The following is a 26,016-nucleotide window of genomic DNA, read 5'->3' as shown; positions in this document are numbered from 1 at the left end:
ATTACCCACACTAACCAGCAAGATCAGTAGAAAAGAGATCCAGTAGGGTACCATTATGGCTGCAAAGTTGCAGACCTCTAACTTCTAATGGTTTAATGATATTTAGTATGTTTTTGAACTGAAGAAAATATAGAGTTTTAATAATCTTTTTTGTGTTTCTTTTACAGCTTCCTTTTGCCTCATATTTACTAGAAGCAGTACTGGAAAAAATAAATGAAAAAAAGAAACTAGTTGAAGGATATTTCACAATTATGAAAGATATTAGATGATATTAAAATGGAGAGCTTTATTACAAATGTGAAAACTTTTTATGTGGTGTGATTGGAATATATGCATTGCAATCCCGATACAGTATCTGCTCCAACTATCAATACTTAGGTTCAATACAAAAATAAGTAGTCTCTGAAAATAATTAATTGCTGAACAAGTGAAACTAATTAAGTGCATAGCCATTTAAAAGGAAATAGTGTAGCATTTGATTGTTGAATACAAATATTGCCACAAATCAATGCAAACTTAAAAATGATTTTCCTTCTAGTGCATTAAAAGAAACTGAACAGGCTTGGCACACAAATTGGTCTGAGCATAGGAAGAAAAAGTATCAACTAAGGATTTAATGTTTTAAGTTTCATAAAGAAACTGGATTTTTTACATAAAACTGCTACAGATGGCCATAAGTGGTCCAGGGAGCAACAGATTTGTATTACGAGCAAATATAAAATGAAGCATCATAACTTGAGCATTTATTGAAATAAATTGTGTGGTCCAATTGAATCTGTTCTCATTGATGTGCCGGTTTATGTAGGAGATACTGTGTATTTGTACAACTATTTGGCAAAAATAAAAACATTTTCTTCTCTCAAATTCACAATAGTATATGTTGTGTAATCATATAAATTCACAGGGGACCACAAACCCAGTGTATAAAATTAGGCTCTAATTAACAGAACTACTACTGTGGTCAACTAATTAAAGTTACATTCTTAACTATGATGTCATTCTTGCTTAGATTCCTGAACATTCCCACCTCATTTCACCTCTTCACCGTGTTCCTGCCATAACCTTTTCGGTTCCTCTAATTCACCAAACTGGTGCCTGCCTCCCACATTTGCCCTTGGTCTTCTCTCTTTCTAGAATACTCTGCACTCAACTTTCCTCGTGGCTGGCTCCTTCTCATCATTCAGGTCCAGCTTCCCTGGTCCCTCAGAGACACATTCTCTGACCAGCTTACTATTTTATTTCCTCATAGCACAAAATTATCTATCTGTTCATGTATTTGTTTTCTTGTTTATTTTCTTTTTTCCCCTCTTTAGTATGTAGGTCCCATGAGATTAAAACAAGGGTTGGCAGATTATAGCCTGCAGGGCGAATCTGGCCTGCTACCTGTTTTGTATGGCCCACAAGCTAAGAATGATTTTTGCCTTATTAAATGGTTTTAAAAAAAATCAAAAGGAGAATAATATTTTGTAGCATGTGAAAATTATATAAAATTCAAATTTTGGTGTCCTTCAATAAAGTTTTATTGGAACACGGTGGTGCTCATTCATTTCTGTATTACTTATGGCTGCTTTCACACTACATGAGTGTAGCTGAGTAGTTACGGAAGAGACTGTGCTTCTCTCATAACTTTGCACTACTGCTTGGAATACTACAAATCACAATGACACAGTTACAACTTGACAGAATTTTAGGTGACACAAATACTGCCTTACTGTAATTTAAAACAAACAAACAAAAAAACCAGCACATACTTTTCATGTCAAAACAAGAAAAGAAAAAAGAAATGACCATCAAATGTCACACATTTAAGGCACAATGAAGTGCGGATTTTGTTATTGAATTAGATGGCGAAGCATTGTGTTTATTATGTGATGACAATATATGCCCAAAGGATGCAATTAAAACATTACCATACTAAGCATTCATCACAATATTCCCAACTCACAGGAAAGCACGAGTAATAAAAAATTACAAAACTTAAAATGTAATACTTTATTACAGCAAAATTTTGTTACAAAGATAAAAATGATACTGCATAGTATGACTTTGATACCAAGACTAAACAAAGACAGTGTACAAAAAAAGGAAAATGTGGTAGACTGAGAAATGGCCCCTGAAGATGTTCACTCCTTAATCCCTGAAACCTGTAAATGTGTTACCTTATATGTCAAAAGGAAATTTGCAAATATGATTAAGTCAAGGATCTTGAGTGGGAAGATTATCTTGGATTACTGATGTGAGCCTGATGAAACTGCAAGTGTTCTTATGAGAGGGAGGCAGGAAGAGTCAGAGAGAGTAATTCTACCAGAGAGGTAGAAAGAGAAATTTGAAGATGCTACACTACTGACTTAAAATATGGAGGAAAGGGCTATGAGCCAAAGAATGTGGATGGCCCTTGGAGACCAGAAAAGGCAGGGAAACAGATTCTTCCTATAACCTTGGGAAAAGCTCAGTCCTGTCAGCACCTTGACTTTACTCCAGTGAAACTGATTTTGGACATCTAGAAATGTAAGATAATACATTTTATCTAATTTAAGCCACTAAGTTTGTGGTACTTTCTGACTGCAAAAATAGAAAACAAATAGAAGTTGCCAAAAATCTGTTCAGAAGTTTTACGTCTGTGTTCATGAGGGATATTGGTCAAAAGATACACAATCAGGGCTGGTTCAATATTCAGAAATCAGTCAGTGTAAACCACCATATTAACAGGCTAAAAATAACATGCGATCATAAAATTTGATATAGAAAAAGCATGTGACAAAAATTGGCACTCATTTATTTTAAAAAAAACTCAGAGCCGGGCACAGTGACTCATGCCTGTAATCCCAGCACTTTGGGAGGCCTAGGTGGGCGGATCATGAGGTAAGGAGATTGAGACCGTCTTGGCTAACACGGTGAAACCCAATCTCTACTAAAAATACAAAAAATTAGCCGGACGTGGTGGCGGGCGCCTGTAGTTCCAGCTATCGGGAGGCTGAGGCAGGAGAATAGCCTAAATCCGGGAGGCGGAGCTTGCAGTGAACCGAGATCAAGCCACTGCACTCCAGCCTGGGCGACAGAGTGAGACTCCCTCTCAAAAATAAAATAAAATAAAAAAACAAATTCAGAAAACTAGAAATAGGGACTTCTCAATTTGATAAAGCAATCTTTTAAAAGCCTACAGCTAACATTGTACGTAATGATGAAGACCGAACACTTGCGCCTATAATCAGGAACAAGGCAAAGATTTCAGCTCTCACCACTTTCACTCAACATAACGTGGGAAATTCTAGCCAGCCTAGTAAGGCAAGGAAAGGAAATAAAAGGCATCCAGATTGGAAAGGAAAAAGAAAACTACTCAAAACACAACGAAAACAAAAACTTTACAGAATTAATGAGTTCAGCAAGATCTCAAGATACAAAATCAACATAGAAAAATTGTGTTTCTATACTCCAGTAAACTAGTAAAAAAAATGTGGAAACAGAAATTAAATATACAGTACAATTTACGATTTCCTGAAACAGAGAAATACTTAAGTAAAAAACCTGACAAAACGTGCGTAGTACTTGTAGATGAGAATTATAAAACACTAGTGAAAGAAATCAAAAAGATCTAATAAATTAGGAGACATAGTGAGAGCATGAGTTAGGATACTTATGTTAAAGATGCCAGATGTCTGCAAATTTTTATAAAGATTTAACACAATTCCTATCAACATCACAGCAAGAGATTTAGGAAACAGAGAAAAATTTTCTAAAATGTATATGGGAACTCAGATAAACTAGAAGAGAGAAAAAAAAAACTAAGAAGCATAATAGTGGAGACATCACTTTACCCAGTTTCAAGATGTTTTAAATAGCTACACTAATCAGGAGTGTGTGGTGCTAGGAGGCAGAGGGCTGGACAAATAAATCGATGGAACAGAATAGGGAACCAAGAAATACACTAAAGCAAATATGTCCAACTGATTTGAGACAAAGGTTCAAAAGCAATTCAATAGAGGCATAATCGCCTTTTTGACAAATGGTCCTGAAGTAGTTGGGCATCTTGGGTTAAAGAAAAAAAATCTTGACCTAAACCTCACACATCACATATTCAGACAAAATTACATCAAAATGGGTCAACATTTAAATGTAAAATGTAGAATATAACATGAGAGAAAATCTTCAGGACCTCAGATTTGGTGAAGAATTTCTAGCCGTGACACCAGAAGTGTGATGCAAAAAAGAAAAATTGGTAAGTTTTAGTTCATCAAAATTAAAAACTTTTGCCCTGGGAATAGACAAGCTACAGAATGGGGAAAGTCATTTGCAAATCACATAACTGACGAAGGATTCATATCTAAAATAAACAATTCTCAAAACTCAACGGTAAACTCAACAACAACAAAACAATCCTCTGTGGGTAACATTTATATCCTGGGAGATTATGAAATGAGTTTGGGGCTATGGCTGCTATGAGTGAAAGTTGTCATGTGTTTCAGAATATGGGACAGCGGAAAAAGTGAATTTCACTCTTCAACAATAGCCCTTACTCATCTATTGAAAGCTTTGCCTATTTTAATTTCTTCTCCAAATTATGCAGGATTCTTCCCAGTAGCACAAATGACTCTTGGATTTAGAGGGTGGAAAGTGAAAATTACTCTAATAAATTTGTAGCCACAATGAGAAAGGCTTACTTAATAATCTCAAATAACTGTAAAACCAAACAAAACGTACCAGAAAACATTTGAGAGAGCCATTTATTGGCCTATGTTCAGAAGTGTTCATGAGATACATGGGCAGAAGAGTTGTTATTTTTTTCTCTTTAAAAAAATTGTAATTGATACATAATTTTACATGTGTAGGGGGTAAAATAGAATGTTTCAATGCATGTGTACCTTGGGTAATAATTAAATCAGGATAATTATCATATTTGTCACCTCAAACATTTATTACTTATTTGTGGTAAGAACATTCAAAATCCTGTCTTTATTTTATTTTAGATTCAGGGGGCATGTGTGTAGGTTTGCTAAATGAATGCATTGCATGATTCTGAACTTTGAGTTTCTAATAATCTCATCACCCAAGTAGCAAACAGTACCTTATACATAGTTTTTCAACCCTTTCTCCCTCCTTTTCCCCACTTTTGGAATCCCCCGTGCTTATTGTTTCCATCTTTGTGTTTGTGTATACCCAATGTTTATCTCCCACTTTTAAATGAGAACTTGAGGTATTTTGTTTTCTGTTTCTGTATTAATTTGCTTAGCACAATGACTTCCAGCTCCATTCCCACTGTTGCACAGGATATGCTTTTGTTCTTTTTAAGGCTGCATAGTATTCCATGGTGTATATATCTTCCACATTTTCTTTATCCAGTCCACTGATAGGCAGTTGGGTTGATTCCATGTCTGCTATTGTGAAGAATGCTGCAATGAACATACAAACGCAGGTATTGTTTTAATAGAATGATTTACTTTCCTTTGCTTATATAACTACTAATTGGGTTGCTGGGTCAAATAGTAATTCTGTTTTTAGTTTGAAGAATTGCTATTTTTAATTCCTACATTCCCATGCATGTAACTGCCTTTGGTATTAACACAAATTTATATAAGTGGCTTAATATAATGGGATAAAAATGACTTTTTTTGTTGCCTGTGACATGAAAGCTTTCATCGAAAAGGTGATTTGTTTTAAAAAGCCTCTTGAGTTACCTTTTAATTTTTAAATACACAGACATATTTGATTAAATTTTTTTTCTGCTCACCAAGGAATGGTAGACACTACAAACACTTTTGCACATAGTCCAATCCTCATTTCCTTCTTTCTTCAACACACAGTCTACAAAACCACAGTTTTGACGTCAGCTCCTTCCAACACTTTTTGCCACATTCAACTTTCCTTTCACGTAGGAAATGATCATTAGGGATAATTTAAAAGAAGGTGGTGTCCCTGCCTTCTGTACTCTTACATTTTGTAATAGAGAAAATGTCGCTCTTTGTTAATGCTGACCCTAGCACAAAGGCCTTATAGTCACCCAGAAGGAAGTATTAGAGACTTCCCTGGGTTCATGCTCCACCCTGTAGGTCAGAATTGTTTTAGCATACAACCCTCTCTGTTCTTCCTTAGTGCACTAATCATAACACTTTCTTCATGAATTCAGTGAAGGACCCAAGCCAGAAAAAGAAAAGCACAGTCAAGATATTTTTATTTTCCAGATTTTTCTTTATTTTTATATAACGTTTTATTTCAAAATAATTTAATATTCACAAGAAGTTGCAAAAGTAGTAAGCAGAGTTTTTGAATACGCTTCACCCACATTTCCTGAATGGTAACATCTTGCATAACCACAGTACAAACCATGAAGCTGCCATTGGTACAATATTTTTAACTCAAATATAGACCATAGATGGATTTAAGTTTTTACATTCACTTTGTTGGAGTATTTTTAGGACATTTTGTCACATATGTAGATTATACAAGCATTACCACAATTGAGATTCAGAACTGTTCCATCAGCACGAAGAATATTCCTCATGTTACCCCTTAGTACTCACATCCTCCCTTTAACTCTAATCCCTGGCAGCCACTGATCTGTTCATCATGACTATAATTTTGTCACTGAGAATGTTATATAAGTGGAATTAGGAAATTTATAGCCTTTTGACATTGGCTTCTTTCACAGAGCATAATGTCCTTGAAATCCATCTAAATAATTGTATATATCAATAGCCCATTCATTTTTAATTGTTGAATAGCATCTCATTATATGGACATACCACAATTGGTTTATTCATTTACCTGTCAAAGGACATGTGCAATTACACACCACTCTTGATGGTCAGGGACTGGGAAAGAATATGACTGAAAAATTGGTTACAAGGAAATCTGGAGAAGAGGTCTATAGATGGACCTCTCTGAATGGGCAAATAATGGGAAGATATTTACATTCCATGTCATGCTCACCAAAGGGTGACCTCAGTGAGGAGGATTTTAATAATCAAACTGATAGGATAGGATAACCTGTTCTGTAGATGCCCGTCAGCTTCTTTCTCCAACCACACCTGTCTTTGCCCAATGGACTCCTGAGCAAAGTGGCCGTGGTGGCAGGGATAGAAGTTGTGGCATGTGCTCAGAAATGAATTTTCAACTCACCAAGTTTGACGTGGCTATGGCCACTGCTGAGTGCCCAATCTTTCAACAGCACAGACCAACCCTCAGCCCTTGATATGGCACCATTTCCTGGGGGTGATCAGCCAACTACCTGGTGGCATGTTGATTACATTGGACCACTGCCATCATGGAAGAGGCCACGTTTTATTCTTACTAGAATAGACACTTATTCTGAATGTGGATTTGCCTTATGTGCGCAAAACGCTTCTGCCAAAACTACCATCTGTGGACTTACAGAATGCCTTATCCACCACCATGGCATTGCGCACAGCATTGTTTGTGATCAAGGAAGTAACTTCACACAAATAAAGTGTGGCAATGGGCCTGTGCTCATGAAATTCATGATCTTCACCATCCTAAATCAGCTGGTTTGATAGAATAGTGGAATTGCCTTTTGAAGACTATTACAGTGCCAGCTAGGAAGTAAAACTTCGCAAGGTAGGGCAAAGTTCCCCTAGAAGGCTGTGTACACTTGGAATCAGTGTCTAATATATGGTGCCATTTCTCCCATAGCCAGGTTCATAGATCCAGAAATCAGGGGGTGGAATTGGGAGTGGCACCTCTCATCTTTATCCCTAGTGACCTATTAGCAAAATGTTTGCTTCCTGTTCTTGTGACCTTATGCCTTCCTATCCTAGAGTTCTTAGTTCCAAAGGGAGAGATGCTTCCACTGGGAGACACAACAGTTATTTCATTGAACTGGAAATTAAGACTGCTACCTGACTGCTTTGGCCTCCTCATGCTTCCAAAGCAACAGACAAAGAAGAGGGTTACATTACCGGCTGGGATGATTGATCCTGACTACCCAGGGGAAATTGGACTACTACTCTACAATGGAGGTAAGAAAGAATATATCTGGAATACAGGTGATCCTTTATGGTATCTCTTAGTATTACTATGCCGTGTGGTTAAAGTCAATGAAAAATTATCACAACTCAATTCATTCAGGACTACTAATGGCCCAGACCCTTCAGGATTGAAGGTTTGGGTTGCCCACCAAGAAAAGAACTACAACCAACTGAGGGTTTGATGAGGGCAAGGGGAATAGGGAATAAGTAGTTGAAGAAAGTAGTTAGAAATACCACATAACCACAGTGACCATATGGCCATGGTGACCACATGACCAATTACATAAATGAGAAATGCAATTATCTGAGTATTTCCTCCATATTTTGAAATGAATATGTTTGTGCATGTGTATTCAGTTGACAAGGGTGGACTTAATCATGACTTTTATGTGTCAACCTGATTGGGTCATGGTGCTCAGATATGTGGTCAGACATCCTGGATGTTTCTGTGAGCATGTTTTTAGATGAGATTAACATTTAAATCAGTGGACTTTCAGTGAAGCAGATTGCCCTCCATAATGTGGGGTGGGCCTCATTCAGTTAGCTGAGTACAACAAAAAGACTACCCTCCCCCAAGCAAGAGAGAAATCTGCTAGCAGTTTGCCTTTGGACTGAATTACAACACTGGCTCTTTCTGGGTCTCCAGCCTGCCTGCCCACTCTGCAGATTTTGGACTTGCTAGGTTCCATAATTCCATGAGCAAATTCCTCAAAATAAATCTCTCTCCCAATATTGGTTCTGTTTTCCTAGAGAACTCTAATACACCAAGTGTTGGCTATTGCATATAAAGTTGTCATGAATATTCAAGTACAGGTTTTCGTATGAACATAAGTTTTCACTTCTCTAGAGGAAATACCCACAAATATGATTGCTGGGTCATATAGTGAGTGTGTATTTAAATTTATAAGAAACTACAAAAATGTTTTCTAGGATGGCTAAACACTTTTCAGCCCCACCAACCGTGTCTGAGGGATGAAGTTGGTCTGCATCCTCTCCAGGACTTGGTACTGTTCATATTTTTAGTTTTAACAATTCTAATGGGTGTGTGGTAGAGATATTTTTCTTTTTAAGTTCTATTCCGGCTCCACCATTCTCAACCCAATGTTTTGTCATCATTTTTTGTTTTTCTATCTCCAGAACCTGCTTCTGTGGTCTTTTTAGAAAGCATGGGATGATGAGGACAGGTTGACTGGAAGTGGATGGGACATATATAACTCTTCTCCAGAACTATTACCTGGAAAAACACCTCCCAGCAATCATCTTGGGTTTCACAAGGAACTTTAAAAAAGCAGGTGTCATGATCTATTGCTTCATAATAAATTTCTCTAAAACATAGTGGCTTAAAACAACATTTATTTGGGCTAGTTTCTGTGGGTCAAGAATCTGGGTCCTCTGACACCGTAGCTCTCACAAGGCTGCAGTCATTGCAAGTCTTGACTCAGAAGGATTCACTTCCTAGATCTTCCATATGGCTGTTGGCAGGATTCAATTCCACACAGTTCAGTTGTTCTCAGTTGGACTTAGGGCGTTCTTGCTAGCTATTGGCTGGAGTCTGTCCTCAGTCCTTTGCCACATGAGTCCCTTCAATATGGCAACTTTCTCTATCTCTCTCTCTCTCTCTCTCTCTCTCTCACACACACACACACACACACACACACACGAGTGTGAATAACAGGTGGTGGGAGCCATTTCCTGAGCTGTCCACCGCAGCAGGTGTTTAGGTTTGGTGCTCTAGATAAAGGGGAGGCTACTGGAGAAATTGCCTTGAAGCTGTCTGCAAGGTGAGCATAGAGTGGACTTAGAATAAATATTTATTTGTGAAGGTTTAGGGGAGGAAGACAGATGGAGCTTGTGGGTTGCAAAATTGCAACTACCTCTTGGTGCCACCATAGGATATACATAAAAGAACCCTACCTAAAGTAAGGTCTGTCACATAAAGATGCTCAACAGGTGAAATTATGGAGGTATTTAATACCATTTCTAGACTTGAGATCAAGAGGTCAGGACAGCACAATTATTCTTCCACAGGAAATGAAATAAAACCAACTTCAGAAATCTACAAATTTAAAAGGCCAACTAAGTCCATTCTATGGACCTTTCTCAGATTTGAACTGTAGAAACAATGTTGAAAGCAGGAAGCAGGCAGTGTAAAGCATTAGAGATTCGAAACCAAAGTAGAATAAGCCCTGGATCCCTGAAATCTACCATACCATATCAGTGGCCTTAGGAGGCCTTTTAACAATTTAAACTGAAGCTAAAAAATACTTTTCATAAAAAAGAATGACATCATTTCCTTTGCAGCAACATGGATGCAGTTGGAGGCCATTATCCTGAGTGAATTACTGCAGGAACAGAAAATCAAATACCACATGTTCTCACTTAATAGTGGAAGCTAAACAATGGTCCACATGGACATAAAGATGGACACAGTAGACGCTGAGGACTACAAAATAGGGGAGGGAGTAAAGGGGCAAGTGTTGGAGAAACTACCTGTTGCATACAATGTTCACTAGAAGAGCAAACCCCAGCGTTACATAATACACCCACCCACCCATGTAACAAATTTGCACAGGTACCCCCGAATCTATAATTAAGAAAAGAAGAGAGTTCAAAAAAAGAATACTTTTCAAAACATGTATTTTCACAGCATATTCATACTCCTAAAAAGAAATACCAGAATCTGATAAGATTAGTTACCTCTGGAGAGAGGACTGGGAGCTCTGTGCTAGGAGATACACAGGACTTTTATAGTCTATCATTTTATACTGGTTGAATATGTTCCCATGGACATAAATTAAAAGGAAAATACTTTTAACTTAATAACAAATTTGACTCTTCTAAACCATCTGTGAGGCAAAGATAAATAGGATGGAAATGGCAAATTATCTAGAAAATATTGAAAATGAGAATTTTTTAAATCAAAAAACCTATGGGCCATAGCTAAAGCTGTATTTAAAAGAGAATTAATAGCTCCAAAAGTGTTCATGTTAAAAATGAGCTGAAAAAAACTAAATATACAACTTAAGAAATAGAAAAAATCATGCTGGGTGCAGTGGCTCACGCATGTGAGCCAGCACTTTGGGAGGCTGAGGCGGGCAGCTCATTTGAACCCAGGAGTTCAAGACCAGCATGAGCAAAATGGTGAAACCCCTTCTGTACAAAAAATACAAAAAACTAGCCTGGTGTGGTGGCATGCATCTGTAGTCCTAGCTACGCAGGAGGTTAAAGCGGGAGGATAGATTGAGCCCAGGAGGTCGAGGCTGCAGTGAGCTGTGATTGTGCCGCTGCACTCCAGCCTGGGCAACAGAATGTGACCCTGTCTTTAAAAAACAAATAAATAAATAAATAAATAAATAAATAAAATCAAATCTAAATAGAGTAGGAGGAAATAATTCATAAAAATGAAATTATTTTAAAAGAAAAACAACTGAAAAAGAGATATAACAAAGCTGATCTTTACAATTAAACTACTGTGGTAAGTCTAGTTAAGGATAAAAGAGAAAAGTGAAAACATTCAGCATTAGTAATTATAAAAGATGCAAAACGCATTTTAAAAATTGTAGAAGAATATATACAGGTCAATTTTAAGGTAACATATGATTTTCTAGCCAAATATAAATAACCCAGATTCACTTAAGAAGTGGTAGAAAGTCAGCCAGGCACAGTGGCGCACACCTGTAATCCCAGCACTTTGGGAGGCTGAGGTGGGAGGATCACTTGAGCCCAGGAGTTTTCAGACCAGCCTGGGCAACATAGTGAGACCCCATCTCTGCAAATAAGTAAAAAAATAATAATAATAACTGGGCATAATAACACATGTCTGTAGTCCCAGCTACTGGGGAGGCTAAAATAGAAGGATTGCTTGAGCCTGGGCGGTTGAGGGTGCAGTGAGCTGAGACTGCATCGCCATCCTCCAGCCTGAGAGACAGAGCAAGATGCTGTCTCAGACAAAACAAAAGAAGTGGTAGAAAGTCAAATAAGCTATTACACATAACAGAAACTAGAACATGGATAAAGATCTGCCATTTAGAAAGGCTTCAGGACCAGATGACTTTATCATTAGCATCTATGTAGCCTCAAAAAACAGACAATAACTTTTCTTATAAGTACACACAGAAGATGAAAGGATCCCATAAGTGACAGTATGAAGCAAAGATAGGCTAAATAACAAAATCAGATAAAAATACCTAAAAAGAGAACTATAAATCAATATTTACTAATAAAAAAATAAGTATTCTAAGTAAAAATAGAAAGTTTAGTTTATTCAAATAACAGCATACTTGGCCAAGTAGACTTTATTCCAAGCATACTGGTTTTTGAAGGGAAGCCCAGCCTAGATCAGCGGATTGTCAGCCAAGCCATAGACTCCTGAGCAATATTAATGCCTATTGTGGCATGCCACTGAGATTTTGTAGTTGTTTGGCATACAGAATTATTGTGACCGTAACTCTAGTTAACTGTTACAGTTAGCTCCTCTGGACCATGTGCCTTTATGACATTTTCCACTTGTTCCTTTATGTTCTTTTGTAGGAACTAAAGCCATCATTTTGAGGATAGAAGCCATGTGCTAGGATAAAGGAAAAGAAAGCTAGAAGGAACCTGGGTCCTAAATTCCCACAGGACTACCATGTAGCCCTGGACTACCTACATTCAGATGTCTTTATGTTTATGCCATTGTCATTTTTGGTGCCCTGAAGTCAAACCAAATCCTGACTTATATACAAATGGTCTGTACATTGTCAAATCCTATGGCCAGTTTTCAGCCTTTCTCCTACTTCATCCATCAGCAACATTTGGCCCTGCTGGTCATGCTTTCTTGAAAGCGTATCTTCACTTTGCTTCTTCTACCCTACTCTTTCATGAATCTTCTTTTAACTCATTGGCTACTCCTTCTGAGACTCAATTCCTAGATAGCCCTCACCTTCCTTAATTCTAAATGTTGGGGGTACTACCAGGGTCACTTTTTTTTTTTTTTTTTGAGACGGAGTCTCGCTCTGTTGCCCAGGCTGGAGTGCAATGGCCGGATCTCAGCTCACTGCAAGCCCCGCCTCCCGGGTTCACGCCATTCTCCTGCCTCAGCCTCCCGAGTAGCTGGGAGTACAGGTGCCCGCCACCTCGCCCAGCTAATTTTTTTTGTATTTTAGTAGAGACGGGGTTTCACCGTGTTAGCCAGGATGGTCTCGATGTCCTGAACTCATGATCCGCCCGTCTCGGCCTCCCAAAGTGCTGGGATTACAGGCTTGAGCCACCGCGCCCGGCCCCAGGGTCACTTTTAAGAATATTTTTTTTTAATCAATACTCAGTCAGTAGTTGATCTTAACTAATCCCATGACCTTAAGTACAATCTATAAGCTGTCAACTCCCAACCTTATTTTCCAGCCCTGACATGTCCCCTGATCTCATCTTACTGCTTATTCAACATCTCTACTTGATGGTCTAATAGGTATCCCAAATGTCACATGTCCAAAACTGAATTTGTGCTGCATTCCCACCACTCCCCTCGGTCAGTAAGTGGCAACCGTAAACTTCCATTTTGTTAGGCCAAAATATCTCAGCATCATCCTGTCTCCTCTTTTTACTCACACCACCTTCAATCTATCAGGAAATTCTATTGACTCTACCCTCAGAATGTATCCAGCATCCAACAGCTTATCACTGCCTTCCCCTTTTCCACTCCTGTTCAGACCATCACCTGAACTACTGTATCACTTGACTTCATCTCCCTGCCTCAGCTGTTGCTCTAATACAGCATACTCACCACCCAGCTTTCATTTAAAACACATGAGACCATGTCATTCCTCTGCTCACAATCCTCAAGTCATTTCTCATCTTACTTAAAGTAACAGAAGAGTCTTTCCTGCAGCCTTCAAGGCCTGCATGACCTGGCCACAGTTCTCTATCACACTTCATCGTCTTCCTCTCCTTATACTCACTCCACATCACTACGGTGGCCTCATCAAACACACTCAACCTGTGCCCAACTCAGGACCTTTGCACTGCAGTTCTCTGTCTGCAACTCTGTCTCCCTGGTAGCCACATGATTTTCTCCCTCCTTTCATTCAAACCTTTACTCAAACTCACCTCTTTAAAGAGGCTTCCCCTGACTCCATTCTCCATAGCAACATATTTCACACTGCACTCTCTATCATCTACCTTGCCTTATCTTTCTTCTTAGTAGTATCACGTTGCACATATCTGTGTATCATCCATCTTTTCTATAGACCGTCAGTCACATAACAGTGTGGGGGAGAAAAAGGAATAACTTTCCTCACTCATTGCAAGGGTTGTTGCTGACGCTCCTGTAACAAAAGATTAACAAGAGAAAAGCATGACAAATTTATTCAGCCAATGTTTTATGTGATATGGGAGCCTTCAGACATGAAGATCCAAAGACCCAGGAAAAAGGGTATAACTTTATACCCTTAGGTTCAATGAAGAAGGAACAGTCATGCAGAAATGTGACTGGACAAAGGGGGAGTCTGACCTGATGGCAACACACTACAGAAAACTCAACAGTCCCTATTTGTTTAGATTTTTCTTGGCCCCCCTGGAAAATATGCCTTTACTTTGGGTGGGACACCTGTCACATCAGGGTCCTATGGCCTACTTTCATGTAAGGCAAGTCGGAGAACCCTTTATGGCCAGCTCTCACATAGACAGGTGGAAGGCCAGAGAGTGGCCTTTCCATGTCTGCTGTCTTCTCAGTTTCCAAGGTGCCGTATTTTGGGGTAGCATTTTCTGAGCCCCAACAACAGCAAGAACTTGCTCTAGACTTTGTCTGTTTGTTTCGTTGTTATAGATGTAATCCTAGTGCCTATTACAGTGTCTGACTCATAGTAGGGATCAAATAAATATGCACTGAGGAAAGGAATCTTTCTATCTCGAGCACAATCTTTCCATCTCCTGGAATGCAGTAGGCACTGCAATAAATGTTACACTCATAAAGTAATGGGATCAAAAGGTGTCTTGAGTTGAATCGTGTCCCCCAAAAGATATGTTGAAGTCCTAGCCCTCCTGTATCTTATTTGGAAATAAGGTCTTGGCTGGGCACGGTGGTTCACGCCTGTAATCCCAGCACTTTGGGAGGCCAAGGTGGGTGGATCACGAGGTCAGGAGATGGAGACCATCCTGGCTAACACAGTGAAACCCCGTCTCTACTAAAACCACAAAAAATTAGCCGGGTGTGGTGGCGGGCACCTGTAGTCCCAGCTACTCAGAAGGCTGAGGCAGGAGAATGGCGTGAACCCGGGAGGCGGAGCTTCCAGTGAGCTGAGATCGCACCACTGCACTTCAGCCTGGGCGACAGAATGAGACTCCATTTCAAAAATAAAATAAAATAAACATAAAAATAAATAAAAATAAAAATAAATTTTAAAAAAGAAATAAAGTCTTTGCAGATGTATTCAGGTTAAGAAAAGACTGGATTAGCATGAGCCCACATTCAATACCTAGTGTCCTTAGGAGGAGAGAGAGATTGGGAGGCACAAAGATACACACAGAGGGAAGAGGACCATGTGCAGACGGAGGTATAGTTTGAAGTTAAGCTGCCTTGGCTGAAAGAAGGCCAAGGACTGCCAGCCACCACCAGGAGCTGGAACAGACCCATGGGACATTCTTTCCAGCAAGGCCATCAGAGGAATATGGCCCTGTGGATACCTTGGTCTTGGATCTCCAGCCTCTAGAACTGTGAAGGAATACATTTCTGTTGCTTTAAGTCATTCAGCTTGTGGTCATTTGTTATGGCAGCCCTGGGAAAGTAATACAAAGGGTGGGGAGAACTAGGTTTTCAGCATGATTAGTTACCTCATCTCATTAAATGCCAGAATTAGAACTCAGGCCTTCTGACTCTCCAGTTCAGTGTGCTTTCCACTAGACCAGTGCTTCTCAACTTTATTTCCTTTAACCCCTGCCCCCAAGGAGCCTCTTTAGGCTTTTTTTTCCCTAATCACCTCCTACCCCAACCTCCATAAAGTTGGTTTTTTTTGTTTTTTTGTTTTTTTGTTTTTTTGTTTTGAGACGGAGTCTTGCTTTGTCACCCAGGCTGGAGTGTAGTGGTGTGATCTGATCTTGGCTCACTGCAACCTCCGCCTCCTGGGCTCAAGTGATTCTCCTGCCTCAGCATCCTGAGTAGCTAGGATTACAGATGTGTGCCACAACGCCCAGCTATTTTTTGTATTTTTAGTAGAGATGGGGTTTCACGACGTTGGCCAGGCTGCTCTTGAACTCCTGACCTTGTGATCTGCCTGCCTCGCCCTCCCAAAGTGCTGGGATTACAGGTGTGAGCACCGTGCCCGGCCTCCATAAAATTTTAATACCACAGATATACAGTATACTGTTTATGTGCCGTGGCCCTTTGAAGGTCCATAGACTATTAGAATATCTAAGTTTTAAGATTTTTGCCCCTCCTCCCAAGAATTCCAAATTTTTACCTCCTGGCAGAGGGAAGTATGGCATTCATAATACATGCTTTCAACTGAAATATTATCTGATAATGTCCATAAATGAAATATTTATTTTTCTGTTATCAGAACAAGAAATGTAGGTACAGCTTATGAATATATATTTCAGCTCTCCCTCTGTCCTTTGATGGGATTATACTTCTGTACCTCCTCAGAAGTGGAGTGAGGCTGTGTGGCTTGTTTTAGACAATGAAATGTGAGTGTAAGTACCATGGATCACCTTCAAGTAGAAGCTTTGAAACATTGCATAATTCCCTACCTTCTCCCTCCTGCTCCTCTAATTATGGAAACACAGTGTATGATGGAGCCTCCGGGAGCTGGGACCCCAAGTGAGAGTGATGAACAGAGCTTCCCTGATGGCTCCCTGTGCACCACATCTATGAATGAGAAATAAGCTTCTGCTGTGAAAAGCCACTGAGACTTGTTTGTTTAGTTTTTGAGACAGGGTCTCTGTCACCCAGGCTTGAGTACAGTGATACCATCACAGCTCACTGAACCTGTCCCTCCTGGGCTCAAGCAATCCTCCTACCTCAGCCCCCTGAGTAGCTGGGACTACAGGTGTGTGCCGCCAGGCCAGTTATTTATTTTTTAAAGGGAGGGCTTCATTACGTTTCCCAGTCTGATCTCAAACTCTTGGGCTGAGGCATTCTGCCCACCTCAGCCTCTCAAAGTGCTGGGATTACAGGGGTGAACCACTGCCCCAGCCACCACTGACATTTGAGTGTTGTTTTTTGTTTTTTTTTAAATCAAAGAAAAACATATCCCATCCTAACAAACATGGTATTGCATGAGGGAAAAAGTTAGATGCATAAAATGAACTGTTTTTTTTCACCTTAATTTTAATTTAACATGATACTCACAAGGGAAAATAAAAACTCCAATAATGTTTTAAAATGTAATTAAATTGAACATTTCTGAGCTTCTTGTTTAAAACTTAACTTCTCGCTCTCTTATTATATATTAAATTTTGAAACATAAATAAAACAAAGGTTCACTGCTCTAGAACTCCAAGTTAGAACTTCAATTCAAATATAGATTGACCTGTTGTAAATACATGTGATGCAGGGAGATTTGCCAGGGCTGAGGGCTCCAAGCTTTTTTTTACACTTTCTTTGCAAGTTATATGGTGCTGGATCATGGACTTCATCACCGATGAAAAATAAAATTACGTGTTTATTGGATTTGTGTGACCTTTTCTTCCAACAATCTCAGGGCACCAAACTTTTAGCACATCCACTCCTTAAGTAATTTTAACATGCAGAGAGGATGAGAAGGTCAAACAATTACAAGAAGTCTGCTAGCCAATGTCAGCGGAATGCATTAGGTGTCAGTAGAGTTTCCATTTCAAATATTAACAAACAGGACATAAAGCTACAGTAGAGCTGGGGTGAAGCAAGAGGCATGCCGGGAAATGTGCTAAATAACCCTCAGGAATTGGGCAGTGCAGCCAGCCTTCTCAGAGAGTACAGGAAAGGAAGAAGTAAAAGGCAATGTTTTTAAAACCGAAAGCTAGGATTTTTATCAGGAAAGATGCCTCACACTGGAGCCTTACCCTCATTCAAATATTTATTTTGCTTGTGTGAATTCAGTCATTTGTAAAGGTAGAAAACTCTCTTTTCCATTTGCTCCGTTAATTACTGTTTGGCTCCTTTCACCAAACAAATTTTGCAGAATTTTATGAAGTGTTTTCTTTGTCTGATCTTCTGTAATAGCCACCTATACAGTTTTTGATACTGGAAGTGGATTCAGTACAGAAAACACAGCCACTGCAAGTGTTACAGGAGCAAAAGGATTTAATATAGGAATTAGGGTTATACATAAATATGTGGGAGAGCTAATGGGAGGGTGGGGCTGAACAGCACATAGAGGAGCAGAGAAACAGTCCCTTAATAACTTCTGCCTAAAGAGCTGGAGCAGGAGGGGAAGCTGTTCTGGCCACCACATCCTCCTGAGAATAATGGCTTAGCTTTTCAAATCCCACGCAAGTTCCTCTCAGTGGCAAAATCCAACCCTGAATTGTATGAAAAGGGCATTCTGTGAAACATGGCTTCCCCGTTGGAGGTGAGAGGTGGTACCACTCAGATGACCAAATGCGATCCAGCATAGTTAACTGCACAATGAAAAGGGAACTCTATTTATTGAGGTTGAGTCTGTTTATTTTAACTGATAATTGGGTTGCAAGCTAAAATTATGAATTCAGTTCAGTACATTGCTCTGTTAAGAACAAAATGTCAGCTGATGTATTTTTAATTTTTCATGAAATGATTTTCATCACATTTGAGATGTGTATTTACAACAAAAAGCTCTAATGCTAGTGGTCATGGCAGCATCCCCAACCCTGCCTTGATGCCTTGGCAATGGAGGCTAGACAATGGCAATGTTTTGAGTAGCCTATTTTGTCTTCATCAAGAAAATAATTGAAGCTGCCTCTTCTTCTGGTTCTAAAACATAATTCAGGTCTGAAGCATGAAAAATTCTGTAGACTGTTACTTGCACTAGAATTGAAAACTGGCTTGTAATAGGAGTTTATAAATGAATAAATGAGCATTTAAACTGTTTATCTGTAAGTAATCTAACTAGAGAAGGCATGAGATAATTATCAAAGTGCAGTTTTAAAATGAAGAAGAAAATCCACAGGCCTTGGTTAAAGATTCTGCAGTATTTAGGATTTGATTTCCAAACCTTCGGGGTTCCCAGAAGACAGAAAGGAGGCCCCGTGTGGTTTAGAAAAGCTAGAGAGAGAGAATGGAGAGAGAGAGAGAGAGAGAGAGAGAGGAAATGGAACATAAAGAATGGTAAAGGCAGCTACAAAGGCACTAATAGAGCAATCTTAGGTGTAAGTAAGAAAAGAGAACACTCCTGTGATCAGGTTCTGTAACAAGCTGAACAGAAATGTGATTTAGCTGGTTCTAGAAAACGACAACTAGCAGGAGACTTGCTCAATTGAATAATTCTTTTTTTCCCCCGAATTCACTCTTGAGTATGTCTGGTGTGGATAATACTTGTTTAATAGCCTAGCTTTTAGCCATTTTTACATAGAGAAAACCTATTCCTTGAACAAAAGCCAGTCTGCATTTTTGCAGCTTATTTCATATTTAGGATCGCCCTCTTCTCCTAGATGGTGTGGAACTCCACTATCACCAGGTGGCAGTTCACAACTTTGCAGGCGAGAGACAGAGGGAAAAGGAAGCTCTGTGCCTTTCACGCACTAAACAGCATTGCAATTATGATCATTTTTGACATTACAAGCCATCACTGCCACGACACAATGCATTTCAGAGTTTGGGCTGCTGCAACAAGTCCTGAAAAATTAATTACTAACAGTTTCCTTCAGAGTTGCTCTAAAAAATTGCAAATGCTGATTTATTAATAGCAATAGCATTTCAAAGATTTTACTTTTTTCCCTCCCTTAAAATTGCTGTCAATATTGGGAAAACCTGAGTATAATTCTGCCTATATTATTTTTTATCATAATTGGTTTGTAGAATCATGACCTGTTAACTCAAATAGGAATTAGCAACTACTGTTTACAATGAGACACCCCCACCCCATCTCTGTGCATTTTCTGCTATACTTTGCTGTGATAGTCTCAGTTTCCAGTCTCCTGTCTCCTGTGACATAGGACTATCTAGCTCCCAGGGATTTTGTAAGGATTAAGGAGGTAATAATACATGGACATGGCTAGTACAGTGCCTGCCACATAGTAGATGACAAATAAATGTCAGTTGTTTTTCCTCCATCAATACAATTGAGGTGAATAATAGGATGACTACCAATTGTTGAGCTGTGTATCAGGCATTGTGCTAACCTGTTTCATTCCTCAAACAGCTCTGTAAGGAGAATGAGGCTCAGCCACTAACTTGCCCAAGATTCCACAGCAAATACCTGGCTGACCTGGAAATTCAACCTTAGGACTTTCAAACCCTTTACTGCTATGCCATCCTGAGCTTGATTCTTCACACCGAATATGAAATCCCATCATACCTCATGCAACCTTTTCATCACCTGGGGAGCTGGACTCCTATCGGAAAAAGATTCTTGTGGTTTTACAACATTTAGTTATTGAAACTACAGTACAGCATTGCCAAGCTCTAAAGCTTGAGATTGACACAGAGAAGGAGATTTGGCTGCACACAACCGAAAGTCGGCCTGCCTTCCCCGCAAGGTACAAGGATATTCAGGCTATCTAGCCTGCTGTATGACACACATGAGAATAAACTAAAAAAAATACTTTTTTAAAATTTAAAAAATGCTTTTATTGCAAGGCTTGATGCACAAACGTGTATCCAACGTTGCCCCTGTCCACCTTGATTTTCCATTAATCTACATGGTGCCCACTGACAAAATTCTCTCGATTCCTGTCTACTTCTTCAAGTACCATTAAATTCTGGTTCTCTCTTTCTGGGTCCTGTGATTTCTAGAGGCTCACTGTCTTCTAATTTGGTGCCTAGTTTTTGAGCTCCAAAAACTCCATTTCCAAAATCACTGAGTAAAAGGTACGAATGTTCCTCTGGGTATGTGGATAGGTTGGAAATCTTTAGAATGCAGATGCCTAGAATATATTAAGAGGTCCCCAAATTCATCACCACCAGAGAACACCTTTATGACCAATGTTGACACTCCAATATCTGGATACTGCCTCATCTAAAAAAGCCTTATAGCCATAATATTGGTCCTAGAACTTGAACAGGGGTTTTAGGTAACTTCTGATGGACTTATACATATATATATATTTTTATTGTTGAGATGGAGCCTTACTCTGTGGCCAAGGCTGGAGTGCAGTGGTGCGATCTCGGCTCACTGCAACCTCCACGTCCTGGTTCAAGCAATTCTGCTGCCTTAGACACCTGAGTAGCTGGGATTTCAGGTGTGCGCCTCCACACCTGTCTAATTTTGGTATTTTTAGTAGAGACGGGGTTTCATCATGTTGGCCAGGCTCATCTCGAGCTCCTGACTTCAAGTGATCCTCCTGCCTCAGCCTCCCCAAGTGCTCGAATTACAGGTGTGAGCAACCATGCCCAGCCCACATATATTTCTTCAAGGTGCCTTACCTAATGAAAATAAATATAGATATAATTTTACCTTGATTTTTCACAGTGGAAAAATGAATTTGAAGATTTTCTTATGGAATATTTGGTTTGTTTTTATTTAATGGTAGAACTGTATTAACCTTTGCCATGTACAATCCTTTTTTTGTCATTTGCTTAATATCTCTGAGACTTCTAGAACTTTTACACTAGTATCTCAGGAAGTAGAATAACTGCTATCTTTTGAAACTCTTAAGAGGGACCCCATAAAGAAGCTTGGTCCTATAACAGAGGAATCAATTAAAGCTTGCATTAAGGAGCTCTCATCAATTGAACATATTCCTCCATTACAGAGTGGACCCCTGTGGATCTGTAGAAATTTCTTTGGTCAAAAAACATCAAGAGCAGTTTTCACTAATAAATTCCTTGTTTTTCCTCTTAGAAACATCCCTTTACTCTTATGTCAAATGTGTGAAATGTTTTCTAAAATGGGAAAGGTTCAAAAGTGACTGTTTGTAAATTGACTACCTGCATATGAGCTTTCTGTATATACCAGTTAATGGTAATTTGATATTTAATCAGAGTTTTCCAGAGAATCAGAACTAATATTCTGTATGTGTTTATATATATGTGCATACATATGTATTTTATTTCTTTGTTGTTTAGTTATTATAAGGGAGTGGCTCATGGGATTATGGAGGTTGAGAATTCCCAAGATCTGCCATTGGTAATAGAGACCCAGGATAACCAATGATGTACTGCCAGTCTAGAAGCCTGTATTTCAGTTTGAGTCTAAAGGCAGGAGAAGACTGATGTCCCAGCTCAAGGCTGTCAGTCAGGGGGAGTTTCCTCTTAGCCTTTTTGTTGTATTCAGGTTTTCCATCGATTGAATAAGGTCTTCCCATAAGTAGAGAGGGCAATCTGCTTTATTCAGTCTACTGATTCAAATGTTCAAATGTTAATCTCGTTCAGAAACATTATCATAGACACACCCAGAATAATGTTTGACCAAGTGTCTAGGTACTGGATGTCCCATTCAAGTTGACACATAAACTTAACAATTACAATATTCCATTACTCACAACATTGAATGCAGCTTAAACTTTCATTCTCAGCTTATATTAAGGCTGTTAAGTACTTTACTATTTGTTGTAAACTTTAAATCCGGCTCTTTGTTAATTATGATTCAAGAGGTCTATCAAAACACATTTATATGTGCTTTAGGCATGTTTCTAAGAATAAAACCTTGGCTTGTATAATACATATATTTCCAAGTTTAGGCTCTGGAGAGTTACGAAGAAAAAGAAAAAGAAAAGCAGCCCCTGACACGTGGGAGATGGCTTCTTACTGTCCACTGTCCTGTTGTGGCCGGGAGTTAGCCTTAGTATTTTCCTCTTAAATAATTTCACAGAATATCAAAATCAGTTAAGACCGCTCTGTGACCATCAGAGATAAAGACAAAAACAAGGCCATTCTCAAATAATGTTTGAACATACACAATAACATAGATATTGTTGGACATTTTACTAATTTGTTTCATTTCTTAAAGAGCCCTATATGGAAAATGAGGCTCAGCTGCTAACTTGCCCAACATCCCTCAGCCAAAACATTACCCAAACCACAAAAATGACCAAAATATCCCTCTATCCTGATTAATATGAGTGACTATTGTAAACTTTAAAACTTAACTGATAAAAAAACCTTTCAGTCATTTTTGAGGTACTGCAGGAATATTAAGTACATGTAAACAGTAAACATTTTCTAAAAGAAAGGTAAAGTTACTAAATTATGTTTCTTTTTATGGGTACAGGAAAGTGTTTTTATACAATAACATGTTTTTATAGCTATGAGATAGAAAGGATTTTAACTTCAAAATAAAAGGGAATATTGGCATGACTCAGAGTTTTTAAAAATTAGTTTACCATATAAAAATGTTGTTAGCATAACATTTTGATTTGTTCAAGACCAGTGTTATTTCTCATAATTCAAACTTTCCTACATTGGTTTCTGAGTTAAATGATCTACCTATGTTTCTGTAGCTTGTTTAAAATTAAAAATTACATATGTAATTGTATTCAACTAAGTAGAATGATAATAAATATCCTTTTAAAAGACCTAATTTTATGAAAATGTATAATACTATAAATAAAAAATATGTAGCTAAATTTAAGTTACCAGATCTTTCACTAAATTTAAGGTCATAGAGAAATGACTGAATTCATTAAGAAAAGATCTTTGAAGGCCTAAACAATTTCTAAATAAATTTTTAAAGACATACAAAACACTGATTATGAAACATAATTTGATTCATTTCTTAAAATGACAGTACATTAACAAAGCATAAAAATGTCTTTGGACATTTTTATATACATCATTTCCCTACTCGAAATAGCCAAAATGATTTGAAATAAGTGCTCATAGAGCAATAAATAAAATTAATTAGGTTTGTCTAAAATTTTCCAAACTTTAATTAAGTAAATTACTATAAGAGACTTTGTCTTCAAAACTTAGTACAAAAAACTGACAAATTATAAAGTTTAACTTCTTTTGATAAGTAACATAAGTTGAATATGCTAACATAAATATCTTTCAATTGCTGAATACTTCCAAGTTAAAAGGAACATCTCATGCTAAACATCTCAGGGCACGAAGACTGAGAAGACTGATACAATAAGTGTGCACCAAAATATTTTCCAGAATTCTAAATTCATAAATATTTTTCTCTTTTACTCATAAAGGATCTGGACATAGTATAATGGGAATCATTTGAAACCTATCACTTCTTTTACTCTTTCATTAGCACCAATAGCTAAGTCATATGTATATTCCCTAAGAGCTTTAATAGCAATAGCAAAATATGTAAAACAATCAATTAATTTAGCTCTAGAGTTTTCACTAAACAATGATTATCATGCTTTACAAACTCTTTAACAAAAATGCTTACAATTTTTCAGTTAAGTCACCTAATCTCTCTGGTTTTTTTTTTTTTGTTTTTTTTTGGGGTTTTTTTTTTTTGAGGTGGAGTCTCGCTTTGTCACCCAAGCTGGATTTTGAGGCAGAATCTTGCTCTGTCGCCCAGGCTGGAGTTAAGTGGTGCGATCTCAGCTCACTGCAACCTCCGCCTCCTGGGTTCAAGTGATTCTCCTGGCTCAGCTTCCCAAGTAGCTGGGATTACAGACGTGTATCACCATGCCCAGCTAAACTAATTTTTGTATTTTCAGTAGAGATGAGGTTTCACCTTGTTGGCTGGGCTGGTTGTGAACTCCTGTCCTCAAGTGATCTGCCTGCCTCAGCCTCCCAAAGTGCTGGGATTACAGGCATGAGCCATGTGTCCAGCCACCTAACTTCTTATAAAAAGCTGTTGTTGCTTTTCCCTTGACACATCACTGTCCATTATTGTGACACTCCAAATTCAGCTACCCTCCATCCTTTGCCTGAAAAAGAAAGAAATCCCAGGCTGGGCAGGGTGGCTTATGTCTGTAATCCCAGCACTTTGGGAGGCCAAGGCAGGCAGATCACGGGGTCAGGAGATCAAGACCATCCTGGCTAACATGGTGAAACCCTGTCTCTACTAAAAAAATAAAAAAAAAAAAAAATTAGCCAGACGTGGTGGTGGGCGCCTGTAGTCCCAGCTACTCGGGAGGCTGAGGCAGGAGAATGGTGTGAACCCAGGAGGCGGAGCTTGCAGTGAGTCAAGATCGTGCCACTGCACTCCAGCCTGGGTGGCAGAGTGAGACTCCGTCTCACAAAAAAAAAAAAAAAAAAGAAATCCCATTGTTCATACCCTGCACAGCCTTTCTTCTGATTTGATTATATTTGTTAATTCTCCATACTTAAAAAGAACAACTAAAACTTTTCAACTAGGCTATACTATCAGAGCTTAAATTTATCCTTAAATAGATAGAAGCTCTCACTGCACTCTAGTTGATAAAGTTGTTTCCCATGGTTACACACTGACAATTCTGATACTGCAGTACATGTGTACTGGAATGGAAGAATTCAGTAAATTTATGGCAGATGGTGGGAGCTAGGATTCTCACTGGTGGAGTGAGTACTTACAGATAGGTAACGGGAAGAGAGTAGAGTGATGTGTGTGGTAATGAATTAGAGTTGGCAATATCAGCATGAATTCAGCTGAGAGAGCCTGGAGGTAAAGGCACTGGTATAGCAATGAGCACACCTAGCACTCAGATCTTGGTTTCCAATAAAAGGAACCAGGCAGGGCTCTTGGGAGAAATGGCTGATTCTGGAATTGGGGCAGGAAATACACAAGATGAGCCTGGAGCATTGTGTAGTGCCAGAAGGTAAGGCAGTGCTCAAGGAAAAACAAAACACAACAGAAAATCCTGCATTGATGGGGGTGTGTCAAAGGGACACAGGAGCCAAGGGAAAAGAGTCCCCAGAGGCTAAAACTGGAACAATTTGATCAACAAAATAAATATTTTGTAGCCCAAATTACAAAATAAAGATTCATGAGTTCATACTGACACAAATAACTGATTGAATAAATACTCGAACATATGGAGAAGAATAGACAAGTCTCCCAAGCAG

At 38.7% G+C, this 26,016-nt stretch overlaps 2 protein-coding genes across 6 annotated transcripts in view; both read left to right on the top strand.

Moving 5' to 3' along the window:
* The window catches only part of CNTLN (centlein), a 373,184-nt gene extending 371,653 nt beyond the window's left edge, over positions 1-1,531 (top strand). For all 5 annotated transcript variants that reach the window (XM_050761625.1, XM_050761628.1, XM_050761624.1 and 2 more), the window contains one exon: positions 168-1,531. In XM_050761625.1, the coding sequence (XP_050617582.1) occupies positions 168-269 (102 nt within the window). In that variant the 3' untranslated portion in view covers positions 270-1,531. The remainder of the gene's footprint in view (positions 1-167) is intronic.
* The window catches only part of SH3GL2 (SH3 domain containing GRB2 like 2, endophilin A1), a 796,347-nt gene that overhangs the window by 491,594 nt on the left and 278,737 nt on the right, over positions 1-26,016 (top strand). The gene's annotated exons all lie outside the window — the stretch shown is intronic.

This window comes from Macaca thibetana, chromosome 15 (genome assembly GCF_024542745.1).
Source record: "Macaca thibetana thibetana isolate TM-01 chromosome 15, ASM2454274v1, whole genome shotgun sequence".
NCBI lineage: Eukaryota > Metazoa > Chordata > Mammalia > Primates > Cercopithecidae > Macaca > Macaca thibetana.
This window is presented reverse-complemented; position numbering and strand designations above follow the sequence as displayed.